This window comes from Tenrec ecaudatus, chromosome 12 (assembly GCF_050624435.1).
Source record: "Tenrec ecaudatus isolate mTenEca1 chromosome 12, mTenEca1.hap1, whole genome shotgun sequence".
Taxonomy (NCBI): Eukaryota; Metazoa; Chordata; class Mammalia; order Afrosoricida; family Tenrecidae; genus Tenrec; species Tenrec ecaudatus.
The window spans coordinates 115,610,696-115,624,558 of record NC_134541.1 but is presented as its reverse complement, the minus strand read 5'-3'; the positions used below and the strand labels follow the sequence as shown (position 1 = coordinate 115,624,558).

The following is a 13,863-nucleotide window of genomic DNA, read 5'->3' as shown; positions in this document are numbered from 1 at the left end:
TTAAATGAAAATACCATAGTTAGATCAGGGGCACCTTAGTCTTCTAAGCAACATCCTTGCTTTCCAACTCTCTAAAGAAGTCTTGTACAACAGATTTCCCTAACCCAATGCATCTTTTGATCTCTTGACTGCTGCTTCTGTGAGCATTGATTGTGGATCTGAGTAAGACAAAATCCTTGACCACTTCAACCTTGTCTCCATTTATCTTGATGTTACCTATTGGTCCAGTCGTGAGGATTCTTTACATCGAGTTGTGATCCACACTGAAGGCTGCCATCCTTGATCTTCAACAGTAAGGGCTTCAAGTCTCCTCACTTTCAGCAAGCAAGGTGTGTCATCTGCATATCGCAGGTTGTTCATGAGCCTTCCTCCAATCCTGATGCCACATTCTTTCGAGTACCCTCCGCCGTAAGGTGCCCATCCTCCAGCATCTCTCCGACAAGTTCTGCTATAACAAGTAATGTCATTCATTAGGCCGTCAGTATCTACAGGTTTCGGTGGCGACTTTCTCCGAAGCGAGCAGCAGGTTCCTTCTTCATCATCTGTTCGTAGTCTGGAAGATCCACTGAAATCAGTTCGCTTTGGATGAAGTACCAGTGGCACAGCTTCCAGCAACACAGAGGCATCACAGTATGACAAACTGACCGATGAAGTACAGATTTCCAATTACAAAGCACATTTGACATGAAAGCAGTGACTATCTCTATGAAGTTAAAAATAGGCTATTAATTGAGAAGAGATTTCTTTTTTTTTTTTATTGCCTCTCCAAACTGACTTGGCAGGCCTAGGATGACATGGACTACCATTCTGAACCACACGTTTGAAAAGAATGTGTCTGACTGTCCTGGTGAAGAGATGGAGGACAACCTCACAACTTTTCTGTCCTAAAAGACCATGCTGTTTGGGACATCCTCTGACTCAGTGACCCATGAGTCAGGCTCTTTATGACCGCAGTTCTGCCATGACAGCTGAGGTCACCGTCCTCAGATCTTCTGTCTGTAGTGAGGTTGCTCCAAAAATTGAACTTGGCAAAGTTCATTCGAACTTTCAAAACAAGCAAATACTATGAACGAAATGGAATCGCCTTAGAAGGGAGGTTTGTTTACACCTAGGAGAGCTGGTTTTAATAAAGTCAATTTTTTTTCATTTGCCACCACACCCCATTTTTCCTTGCAAGTCTAAAGAAGGGCCACTAAGTATCTGCCATCCATTTTCCAATTACTCCTTTGGAGGTCTTTGAAGTCTAACTATGGTGTCACCTTGGCTGGGGCAGGGGTGTCTTTCTGAACCTCCACATTAGCCCAGATTCATTAAGTTTAGACTACACATACCCTATAGGGGATAGGCTTATGGAAGTGGGTCAGCTCAGTGGCACTTGAAGGGTACAAGAGTTCTACTCCATTGAGCAGACAGCAAGTTGTACCTTTGAGACCCAGGTGATAGCACTTGGCTGCTAACTTAAGGTTGGGGGTTTGATTCCATCCAGCACCCCACAGAGCACAGTTCCTCTCTGACCCTGCAGGGTCGCCATAATCAGAATCGACTTGAACACATTTTTTTTTGAAAAGCCTTCAGTCATTGCAAACACAAATGGCAAGAACCCTGGAGCCTGAACAGTAAGAGTGTGCACAAGCTGTATGACGGCTCAGGAGGATTCCGGAAGAGTCTGGGCCTGCATCTGCCTCCCTCTGACATGGTTTTACAGCACTGCACGGAGAAAACACCTGGGTTCCAGCCCCAGGCTGCGGGATCTTGGGAAAGTCCCTCAGCCTTCTTGGGCCTCGATTTTGTGCTTGTGTAAAATCAACGACGGGTGTCATTGCCAAATATTGATGGATTTATGCGAGGCTTTGTACAGGACATGGTGGGGGCATCATGAAGACACACACAAAACTCCAGGGAGCTCAGAATTTGGAGGTGGAAATCAATACAATATTATTCAAAAGTCTGAGGCTGGCCCAAACAGTATTAATCATCACAGAGCTGACTACAGACCAGGGCTTACTCTAATTACCGTCCATGGAAATCGTGTTACACAGTGGTTCTCCACCTTCCTAATGCCACAACCCTTTAATACACTTCCTCATGTTGTGGTGACTCCCCACCATAAAAGTATTTTTGTTGCTACTTCTAACTCTAATTTTTCTACTGTTACAAATCATCATGTAAATATCTGATATGTAAGATGCATTTTCATTGTTACAAATTAAATATAATTAAAGCATAGTGATTAATCACAAACAATATCATTATATATTGCGAAATACTTATTTCTAATGACAAATATATGAAATTTTGTCTTGAACCATGGTGTAGCATGGGTAACAGTCTTCATGCTGGGTACTCTATGTGGGTGTATCTGTATGTGGGCGGACCCGCCTGGAGACGATAGAGGAGCGGTGTCTCAGTTCCTAAGACCATCGGAAATATGTGTTTTCCGATGGTCTTAGGCGACCCCTGTGAAAAGGTCATTTGACCCCCCACAGGGGTCGCGACCCCAGGTTGAGAACCACTGCTGTAACAAGCAGCCGTGATAGGCACTTCAAGAGGGAAACTGGGCTGAGGGAAGAAGACAAGCAGCCCGAGTCACACTGAGAGAAGCGCAGTCCGGTTGAAACCTAGGCTAGGGGCTGTCACATGGCACTGGCTTCTTCTTAACTCTCCTCTCATCTGGGGCAGGTCTTGAGATTTGACTTTTGTCCTTGTGCTCCCCCCACCCCACCCCGCCCTGAAGACTGTTTAACAGTGTCAGCCCAGATGGGAATTTCCCATGGGTTCACATCCGGGTATTCCCAAGGGCTCCATCTCCTCTGGGAAGCACTGCTCCTCTGGGACTCAAGTGCTAGTGGAAAGGAAGAAGGAAGGAAGGGGGAGGGGAGAACAGCTGCAGGTGGCCCAGGGGAAGGCTTCTGTTCTGCCACTGTCCTGCTGGCTGACTGAGTGTTTCGTGCCTGGAAATCCTGTCTGCTCCCTGCTACCCAAACCCAGCCAGCCCATAACACAACAGCAGAGCAACTAAAGAGCAGCAGCAGACCCAGAAATAAGTGGGCACGCCGCCCTGTCCTTGACCTTTAATAGCAACCATGATTGTTTTCCAGTTTTGAAGTGAAATGACACGGAACTATACACAGCAGAAAGCCAGTCAACGACAGTTCCAGCTGCTTCTTTATCAGTGCCCTGAGACTATCTCTAAACCCTTACGCGAGAGAGTCCCTGAACCCTTCTTACGAACCAAATAGCAGTGTGGCTTAGCTAGTGAAAAGTGTCAGCCTTGACCATGACGCTCTTTGTAGAGGGGTGTCGGTGGGATGAAATGGACAAAAGCAACTGGGGAGTTTGGACGGGAACCTTAGGGGACAGTGAGTTTCTGTGAATTGGGAGGAACAAGTCGGAAGAGGAAGCTGAGAAAGTTGTACAGTACAACGCAAAGACTGCCATCAACGTCGGTGACATATTTGTACGTGTACAAACAGTTGAACTGGTGTGTGTTTTGTTGCGTATTTTCTCAACAACAACCAAGTGAATATGATGAACAACAACAAAAAAGAATGATGTGGAAGGAGAAACACAAAAGAATGAGCAATGATTGTCAACCAGAAAAGAAAGATGGTAAGAATCCATCAATGTCTTCATCATAGGCATCCATCTTTTTGGCTTCTTGTCTCTAATCATTAAAATAGGTAATGAATAAGTTATAACCATTAACAAATGAAATGCTATTCAAGATAAACTGATGATTCAACCTGTAGACTATAGAGTCTAAGCAAGAGTGAAATAACAAGATAGAACATTTAGTAGAAATATATTTTAGAGGCTGTACTTTTTCTAATGATATTCATGCTTGGAAGGGTTTCCAATACCAACTATCAATACATGTACGCAGGCACTTGTCTTCATCTGTAAGAAAGATCAATGGCTCTCTGGTCAATAGAAATGTTTTACCTGAATAGGCCTCCTATCAGAGTCTGAATGGTGCAGTGGGTTACAAGTTAGGCTGCTAACTGGAAGGTTAGCAGTTCGAACCCACAGGTCATTCCATGGGAGAAAAACGAGATTCTCTGCTGCTGTAAAGATTTAGTTTGGAAAACTACTCCTCATCAGATGGGGGCAATATGAGTTGGGGTCAACTTGGTGGTAGGGGGGTTTGTTTTGTTTTATTTGGGGTGTAACTTATTCATTCTCCAGTGATAACGTGGATGGAAGATTGGCAATTCTGATATCTATTATCTCTCTTATTTTAGTAAGAGCTGTAATCACAGTTCCTAATAAAGTTTATTTTATTTGTAGTTCAGAGAGTGAGACAGACTGACAGACAGACCAATACTGTCTACTACAGTAGGCTGTCTAGTGTCTACTCCAACTCTGCCAGGCTCTTCACCGCGTGACACATTTTAGCTTCCCTACTCTACACATCCATTTTCTCACTCAATCAGGATCTTTGTTCCTCACTTGGTCTACCCGGCAGTGAACGAGGCAGACAAGGCCTTTGTCCTCATGGAGCATACACGTTTGTGGGAAGATGTACAACTTCAGAGGTCTGGAAGTATCTCGTGTTAAAGAGAACCCAGAACTGGTGATCGAGTGACTCCTTGAATTCTCAACCATAGCTGAGCATTAGAATCACCTGGCAAGTGACATACACTGAAGGGCCAGTACCCCTGCCTTTCTTCCTAGGCTGGAAGCCCCACTGAAACCAACTGAGCATCCTAACATCATGCAGGCCTTCCTGGCTGGGGGCAGAACTTTTCCATAAGTTGGCATATTTTAAAGTACTGCGTGCTTAGCTAGAAGATTCCAACATCACATTTCTTTCCTTTGATCCAAAGTCTTCAAGGTTCCCCCTTGAACGAGTTCTCCCAGCCCGCTCAGACATCTTTGCATCCCAGCATATATATTTATATGGATGCAAACTTACTGTTTGGCCTTATTGATTTTCCTACTTGATAGTATGCCCAAGCCTTCCTCTTTAAATAAATTATGCTAAGTTCATACCATGGCATCATCAAAAACCACACCACTGCTCTCTGGCGTCTGAGAGGAGATGCCTCCACTGTGGTGCAGGGGAACTAGTGGATTATATAACAGAATAGGACCAATATCCCATTTTCAATTAAATATGACTCAGTGCTGGTATCTTTTTGTACTGGACAAGGTAGAGCAGATATTGTTCTGGGTTGAATTGCATGTCCCTCCCTGAAAACGCTGTGTGGAAGTCCTGTCCTAGCCCCTGTGCATACGAATGTGGCCTGGTTTAAAGAGTTTCTCTCTGAAGAAGGAATCAGTTTCGTTAGGGACACTGGACTAGAGTAGGCCCTCGTCCCTTCCAAGTGGTGTCTTCTAAACGGGGAGAACAGACATGGACACCGTCCCACTGGGAGAGGACATGCCGTGTGGAGATGCAGCTAGACACCACGGATTGCCATGGGCCCAGGGGCTACAAGGCTGGAAATGCTGTGGGAGGGGCCCCCCATGGAGCTGAGGGAGCACCGAACTGCTTTCTGTCTGTGCCCTGCACCTGCAGACCCCGAGACCATCACGCCTGTTCTCCAGAGTTTGTTAAGCAGCATTTTGGAACTGAAAGCAGGCATGCGCCCAAATATTAATCATGGTGGAATTGCTGGGTGTGCCCCCCCCTTTCCTGGTTATTTTTCAAATTTCCTTATCTTAAAACCATGCAAACATCATTAAAAATTTTAAAGGATGAAAACACACAGGACAAAAGAGTGACACTGGCTTGTGACAGGTGATGGCATTTGGTAAGTTCTTATCTGTACTTACTGTGTGCACCTCCAGTTCTGAGAAAAAGATGGAGCCAACCAGCAGAAAGCACGACTTCAGCTCAAACACATGAACCATCAACAGGTGAGTGAAAAACCACTCCTCCTCACGCTGCTGTCGCCTTGCTGTGCGTCAGGCGGACTCTGACTCCGAGTGACCCAGTGGGACGGGGTAGAACTGCACTGGAAGGCCTCCCAGAGGATCGTCTCCATGGAAACAGGGCCTCGGGGTTTGCTCTAGAGGAGCCACCAGCGGATTTGAACTGCCAGCTTTTTGGTTAGAAGCCGAGCGCTTATTGACTCTGCCATCAGCACACATACCCGTTGGAAGACACCGTGTTTCCAAAAGGATGGGTTATGCTTGGTGTCTTGTAGCTTTTACAAAGAGACCAGCAGGGGATGGGGAGGGTAAAAAGAGGGACTGATACCAAGGGCTCAAATAGAAAGTAAATGTTTTGAAAATGATGATGGCGACACGTGTAGCAATATGCTTGATACAATTGATGGATGGATTGTGATAAGAGCTGTAAGAGCCCCCAATAAAATGATCTTAAAAATAAAAAAGAGAGCGATGTCCCTGGAAAGTGACACTGGCTGCGGCCGGGTCAATTGGATCACCTCCTCGCTGCCAACCCCGAAGCAGAACTCTCATATTTATTCAGCTGTTTCTTCCTTGGACAAACGGAGATCCACGCGGACCTGGACGACCCGGGATCGGGCTTTCCTCGAAATCACCTAGGGGCTGGGGGTGGCAAGCAACTGACCTTTTTGTTCTTGTTTGGCCCAGAACATTTTGACTCGCTGGCGAATGTGCTTGTCTTCACGTAACTTCTTCTGCCACTGGCGCAATTCTTGGATCTCAGGATCGCAGCGAACCTGCAAAACGCCCATGCAGTTTCAGGTCCTTTCCCGCCCCTCCCAGGCCACCTGCCCGCTCACCGCATGGGCATCCTTGACAGGCCGACTTGGATGATACAAGGATCCTGGTTGCGTCGGGGTCACTCAGGCCCCTGTGAGGGTCAGCAAGGCTGTGGCATGTCTGGCTGCATTAACGGCAGGCCCAGAACCTTCTACGTACAAGCTGCCTAATAAAACTATAAAGCCACCGCAAATGCCACCTGCCTTCCCTGCAGGCTCATTTAAGAAGGTGGGAAGAGGTGTCATTAGCTTTAAGAATAGGTTTCATCTGATAGGTCCAATACACAGGAGTCCTGGTGGCACAGTGGTTATGCGTTGGACTGCGATCCGCATGGTTGGCTGTTCGAAACCACCAGCAGCTCCTCAGGAGAAAGACTGGGCTTTCTGCTCCTGTAAAGTTATAGTCCCGGAAACCCACAGGGGTCACTTTGAGTCAGCAGTGACTCCATGGAAAGGGGTATCTAAAATAGGATCATTTCAACAATTAACCCATATGAAAAGGTATTTGGGTGAGGTTTTCCTTTCTCTCCCATCCAAGAAACATTCAAGCCCAAGCCTGCTGCCATCAAGGTCAATTCCCACTCGTGGGAGCCCTGCAGAGGGCTTCTGAGACGAAGGCAGGGTAGACATGCCCTTCTCTCACCAAGCAGAGGAATGAGCCGCTGGCCTTGCAGTCAGCAGGCCACACTTAACAGCGCAACCAGGGCTCTGTGAAATCTGGTGGGTGGTGTGCACCTGACTGCACACCTCAGTCTGGCCTAATGGCTTTTGTGTGCTCCACAGTCACGTACAGCTGGTGGCCACAGTATTCGCTGGTGCGGTTCTAGATTGCTCATAGCTGATGGACAAGCCAGGGTTCAGTGGGACACCCACTGACTGAGTGTCTGCTGCAGAGTGAACTGCGTGCTAGCCTTCGGGAGGAAAGAGGTGATTAATGATCCCTGGGATGATCACTTTGTGGTGGTTCTTATGACGACTCCACATTTGTTGAGCATGCTTACGCTGTTCCCAGCACTGTGTAAGTGCGCTGCAAAGTCGAATCCTCAAAGTGACCTGATAAGGCATGAGTTACTGTTCCTATTTCGCAGAGGGAGGACCTGAGAGTTTAAGACACTTGTCAAGTCGTGCAGGTGGGATCTGGGATTCAAACTTCGGCAGACTGATCCCAGTTACCCTTCAAGGACCTGGATTCTAGTCGGAAGCATGGGGATCCAGGAATAAAGTCAACTAAAGCATGGTATGAGTGAGGCTATCCGAATCCAGGTGTCATAGGAACGCAGGAGACATCTTACTGGGTCAGGAGGGGTCAAGAGTACCCCCTAAAACCGTGGTTCTCAACCTTCCTAATGCCACGACCCCTTAATATAGTTCCTCGTGTTTTGGTGACCCTCCCAACCATAAAATTATTTTCATTGCTACATCATCACAGTCATTTTGCTTCTGTTAGGAATTGGGTGGCCCCTGCGAAAGGGTCATGTGACCCCCAAAGGAGTCATGACCCACAGGTTGAGAACCGCTGCCCTGGAGGAAGTGAATTTGGCTGGAGTCTGGAGGGTGAAGAGCCTGGAGGGGTGGAGGGTGACAGTGTGCCAGGGAGAGAACCAGCCTAGGCAAAGGCTTGAGGTACGAAGCAGAAGCTCAGGCCCAGAACCACCACCTTCTCCCTCGCCCGCTTTGCACTGCCTGGAGGCACTGCTCTGGCAAAGCCGGCTCCACAGCTGGACATGACTTTAAAGCCTCCGAGGAAAGCCGGGAGGCATCCTGGCGAATGAAGGTCTCCTGTTCCAAAGATGTGCCCACGAAAATGGTTCCCTGACCCGCTACTCAGAAGGACTATTAACTGTAGCTACTTTGGAGTTTTCCTTATTTCATCTGCCATTCATCTAAAAGGAACCCTGGGGGCCTGTTGGGTAAGCATTGGACTGCTAAGTCCGCGGTTCAAATCCACCAGCTGGTCCACTGGAGAAAGATGAGGCTGTCGGCTCCCATGAAGGCTCAGACCCCTATCTAGGGTTGCTATGAGTCAGAATGGACCGGATGACATGGGTTTGGGTTGGTACGCATCTGAAACATGGCAGAAGCTTGACATTGCAGTGAGCCTGTGTAACTGGAGAGATCGCAAACCCCAGGCCCAGAGCAGTGGCCCTTTCTAGGAAGGGGTCCAATGTGCCCAAAGGGGAGAGCTGGCCTGATGGCTTGTCCTGCTGCCCTCCTGTGGTCTCAGCTGCCAGGAGGGATCAGGACAGACTGAAGCAGAAATGGGAAGCTCACATCCTGCAGGTGCAGCATCGGTGGAGGCCCCAGAGTGGTGGTAAATGAGAGCAAACACGCTGGTTTAAACGGCCGGACACACACACACACACACACACACACACACACCGGCTCTCAGCGTTCACGAGACAGGGCTAACCCCTCTGTTGTCGCAGACCATGCTAGGGAGCATGAGACTCCATATCCTGGCATTGGGATCTTGGTTTCCCATGTAGTCACTGCAGTCTTGGAGGGAGCCCACGCCTAACCCCCCAAGTGTGAATGTTGAGAGTTACCCACATAGCTCCCTCCCCCCCACTCCCCAGGACTCAACTAGAGACCCCAGAGGGCCGCGTTCAGTGGGGCTTCACTGCCTGCTGCCTCAGTCCTGTTGGTGGCTCTCCTGCCGTGAGAGGGCCCACCTTCCTCCTCTGCCTCATAGGGCCCTTCCCTCCTGGAGGGAGCACCCCTCATGCAGTCTTACAACCAGGGACCTTGAGATTAGTGCTGGGCCAACCTCAACCCCTTCTCTCCCAGAGAGTTCTGGACCACGCTGTTGGGGAGGTTTACAATGCGCACATATTGTTCTCCGAATACAGCAGTGCTTCCGTATTGGATAACACGTGGCCCAGACACAAACGAGCAAAACAACTGAAGCATTTCCGCTGGAATTGACTCTCAGCCCCATAAATATTCGATGAGCAAAACCTCCCATCGTCCCGTCATTCCGGACGCCTGTGCTTGTACATAGGTGACCCGCTTAGGGTGATTTGCCTCTCTTTGGCCAGAGAAGCCTCTCCGGCTTTTCCTGTACAACCTTTCCTTTCCAAACAAGGCTGGCTGCTTACCCAGGGAGAATAGAGCCTGGAAGTAGCTTCTCGTTACCAGGACCGTCTGGATCCCTGGAGAAGGCTTTTGTTAGCCCAGGGGAGAGCGGGCGCCCATTGTGCCAGGCTAATCCCAGGCATTATGACCAGGATTAAGGGAATCCATTTTAAATGGCAACTTCATGCCAACCCGGGAATTCCCGAGTCCAGTGCTATGTGAACACGCCACACAAAATGAAGGCAATCTCGGCCTCTCACTTTCACTTCTTTAAAAGCGTGGTCTGTCTGTTCTTCCCCAAAAGGCACACGGGGCATTATATATTTACTGTGTCCTTGACTTTGGGGTAAAGCCAGACAAAAAAAGTCCTTTATGGAGACATGAAATTTTTTTAGTAAATATCTATGAGACCATCAAGTTCAAGCACAATCATAGGAGGGTAGGTTTAAAAATCCATAGAAACCTTTATTAAATAAAAATATCAAAATGCAGAGATATTGTTTCTCAACGTATCACCCCTGTAGGTCTATACACCCCCGTAGGTCTATCTCTTACTCTTCGCTAAAGAATTCTGGCTCTTGGACTCAAACCATGTCAAAAAGGCAGGGCGGGGAGGTGCATCCTTGGGGACTCAAATGATGGTCCCTGGAAATGTTGAGTCTGGAGAACTAAAGGTCTGAAGAGGCAAGGTCAGGGCTGCCTGCGGGTGGGGTAAGGTTTCGCCACATTTTCATAGGGCACCCCTTGCTGTATTTAGAGAAGGTGCATTGTCATGATGGAAAATCAATCCGCAGCACAATTTTCCTAGCCCTTAAAAAAAATGCAGTTTTCCATTGTCTTACAATGTCTTCCTATTAGGCCCCTGTGATCATCCTGTGTTCTTTGAGGAAAAAGGGAATCCCGAAGTCACTGTGAAATTCTGAACAGACCTTTCTGCCTCAAATCTAACTGCCCCCCACCACCACCCCCAGAAGCCAGTGTTTGGATTGGACCTTGTTTTGAAGGCACTTGAACGAGACTAAGACAAGCGCATTATGGAGAGAACCTGTCTGCAGTCATCCACTGATTGAAGAGGCAAGTTTAAACGGGTTTTGTTTGGAATACGCCTGTGCATGTCGGAGGAGGCTTCAGAAGGTGTAGGGAGAGTCTGCATGTTTTCCTTGCATTTCCCCACACTTTTTGAAGCCCCCAGGTACAGACAGGAGCCCGAGCCGCAATGCTTTCCACTCACCCTCTCATATTACTGTGAACCATCCCGGGCACCATGTTGGTTATGGAAGCCAACTCTCGGTCAGACCGCCTGAGTCTTGGTTCTGCAGATCATGAGCTGAGGGACCTAGCAAGCTACTTAAGCTCTGAGTCTCAATTGTCTCATCTGTGAGATGGGTCATAGGCATGTTTCCATCATTAGGGTGGTGTGGAAACACACGGAGATGATACACTTGGAGTGTGAACACACATAGTAAGCGCTCACTGCAGTAGAAATATCCTAAATGAATTTTAAAGTGAATCTGAGTGACCTGTATCACCCGAGAGGGAAGTCGGCCCATGGTAACCTAGGCCAAGGAGCTGAGGGGCCAAGGAGCTGAGGGGCCAATGGTGGATACAATAGAAAGCAAGTCCTCTTCCCAAGGGTTTACAAAAGAGCCTGCAGAAGCTAGGAACTGTGTAGGGTGAAAACCTGTCAGAGCTGGAAAGCTCAAATAGGTTCCATTAAAGGAACTGATAGTGCGTGGTGAGATGCGCCCTGTCAAAGGAAGGACACCATCGCCATCAAGACCCGGAGAAACAAGGCCTCCATTACCAATTTGTATTGTTTTTTTAACTTGAGGATAGGAGAGGGCTATGGGGACTGGGAGGTGGTGGAGGCAAAGATGGCATGGGAGAGTGTCACCTGAAAGGCTGAAATTACCCTTCACGGAGCTACCTCACCCTTCTCCCTGGGCTTGGACAGTGGGGTGAGTGAAGGCTGTGTATGGGTCTGCTCACACAGGGTCCCTTCCGAACGGACTCAGGAGCACCTCGAATCACACAGCTACGGTTTGGAATTCCTTGTGGCTTGTTTTCCCTACTTCTTGGCAAAACAGACGAACACATAGGCACAGCTAGCCCCGCTGCGTGACCCCCCGGAGTGGTTCTCATGGCTCCATGGGTGGATACGTATATATGGCGGTTGCTGGCACGTGGCTGGAGAGTGGGACAGGCGGCCCTTCAGTAACGCTCCCAAGAGTGCCCCCTCTGTCTTGGCACAAGAGGCCACGTGGTACGACTTCGATGTGCCCTGACAGACTAATGCTCAGACTGGCGGTTCTGAACTTAAGCAAAGCCGATCTCAGCCTTTCCTTCTAATGACTTAATAACTTGTCGAGACTTCCCAATGCGCTCATGAATTCCACTGTTTCTTGGTAAGTACGCTTGATGGGTTCTCCTCAGGGGGTGGCAAAACAAAACAGAAGATGGTTTCTTGTCTGGCTGATAGTAGCATTCACTATTGCTTTATTTATGGAACCTTTAAACCTGTAGATACTCTGGACTCACTGGGACTTTGGAGATACGACGTGATATTCGGCTGCGTCTCAGGAGTTGGTTGGGACTTCCAAGGAGGAAAAGAGCATTCTGAGCAGCGTTTGTCAAATGCTGGTTCTCTGCACAGGTGCACCGCTGTTGCTCTGTGCTGTCCCGGTGGCCCCAGCTCATGAAGCCCATGTGCACAACATCATGCAACGCTGCCTGGTCCAGCACTGTAGATCTGAGCATTTTCATTGGCTGATCTTTCTGGAGAAGAACACATTTTTCTTCCTTGTCTGTCTTAGTCCAGTAGCACCGCTGTTCACCATCATGATACCAAGCAAGCTACCACAGGGAGACGGGGACCAAGTGCGCTGCCCAGGGCGAGTATCCCCAGGAGCCCCTGAAGGAGGTAAGAGTCCTATCACTCAATCACCTGCACCCACTGCTGCTGCTGGGGGTGGGGGTCGCAGAGTCAGCTCTTGACTCATAGTGACCCCATGGGGTTTTCTGGGCTATAATCTTTATAGGAATCCATTTAGACATCTTTTCTCCTGTAGAACCACTTGGTGACTTCAAACTGCCAACCCTTTGGTTAGTAGGTTTTTATTAAAAAGCCATTGTGCCACTAAGAGTGACAGCCACCATCATCCACTCAACTCTGAGGCTGTCGATCCTTACAAGTTTCTGAGCCTGCAAATCTCTGCGAGTGAAGAAACTCAACCCTTTCCCCCACGGAGCGGCTAATGGGGTTGAACTGCTGGCCTGTGCTTAGCAGCCCCGGGAATGACAGTCTAAGCCACCCGTCTCTCATGCCTTGCTGATCCATCGCAGCAAGTCAATCAGTAAGTGGCAAGTGCAGTACACGGGCTGTATATAGTAGAAAATAGGCGGTGCTCGGGGCAGCAGCAGTCAAGGAACCAAAAGACATACCGCATTGGGTAAGTGCATTAAAGACAACCTCTTTAAAGTGTTACAAAGCAAGCATGTCACTCTGAGGACTAAGGAGTGCCCGGTCCAGGCCATGGTCTGGTCAGTAGCCTGGGAAGCATGCAGGCAACAAACCCAGAAGACCCCCGAAAAAATCATTCATTTGAATTATGGTGCTGGCAACAAACCTCAAAAGTACCACGGTGTGCCAGAGAGCCAACACACTGGACTGGGACCGAGGGCAGCCAGAATGCTCATGGGAAGCGAGGGTGGCCAAACTCTGCCCCATGTACTTTGCGCATGCGCTCAGAAGAGGCCAGGCCCTGGAAAGATACACCCCGCGTGGTAACATAGAAGGCCAGTGAAAAAGAGGAAGCCCCTCCGTGGGATGGGTGGACAGTGGCTGCCACAAGGGCCTCGAAGCAAACAACGACGGTGAGGAGGATGCAGGACTGGGCGGTGTCTGATCCTGTTGCGCTGTAAGTCAGAACTGACCTGGCAACACCGCCCAACGGCCACGAGCAATAAGACCAAATGTGAACTGATGCCCCTGAATCAGGATGCTGTCAAAGCCTAATGGATGTACGTCCGCCTGCCAGGGAATGGACACATCTATCTTGGAAGGAGTACAATTAAATGCTCCTTAGAAACAAAA

The 13,863-nt window shown here is 48.7% G+C and overlaps 1 protein-coding gene across 4 annotated transcripts in view; it reads right to left on the bottom strand.

Annotated features, from left to right (window-relative positions):
• IQCK (IQ motif containing K) overlaps positions 1–13,863 on the bottom strand; it is a 133,785-nt gene that overhangs the window by 27,500 nt on the left and 92,422 nt on the right. For all 4 annotated transcript variants that reach the window (XM_075564582.1, XM_075564583.1, XM_075564585.1 and 1 more), the window contains one exon: positions 6,542–6,653. In XM_075564582.1, coding sequence (XP_075420697.1) covers positions 6,542–6,653 — 112 coding nt within the window. The remainder of the gene's footprint in view (positions 1–6,541; positions 6,654–13,863) is intronic.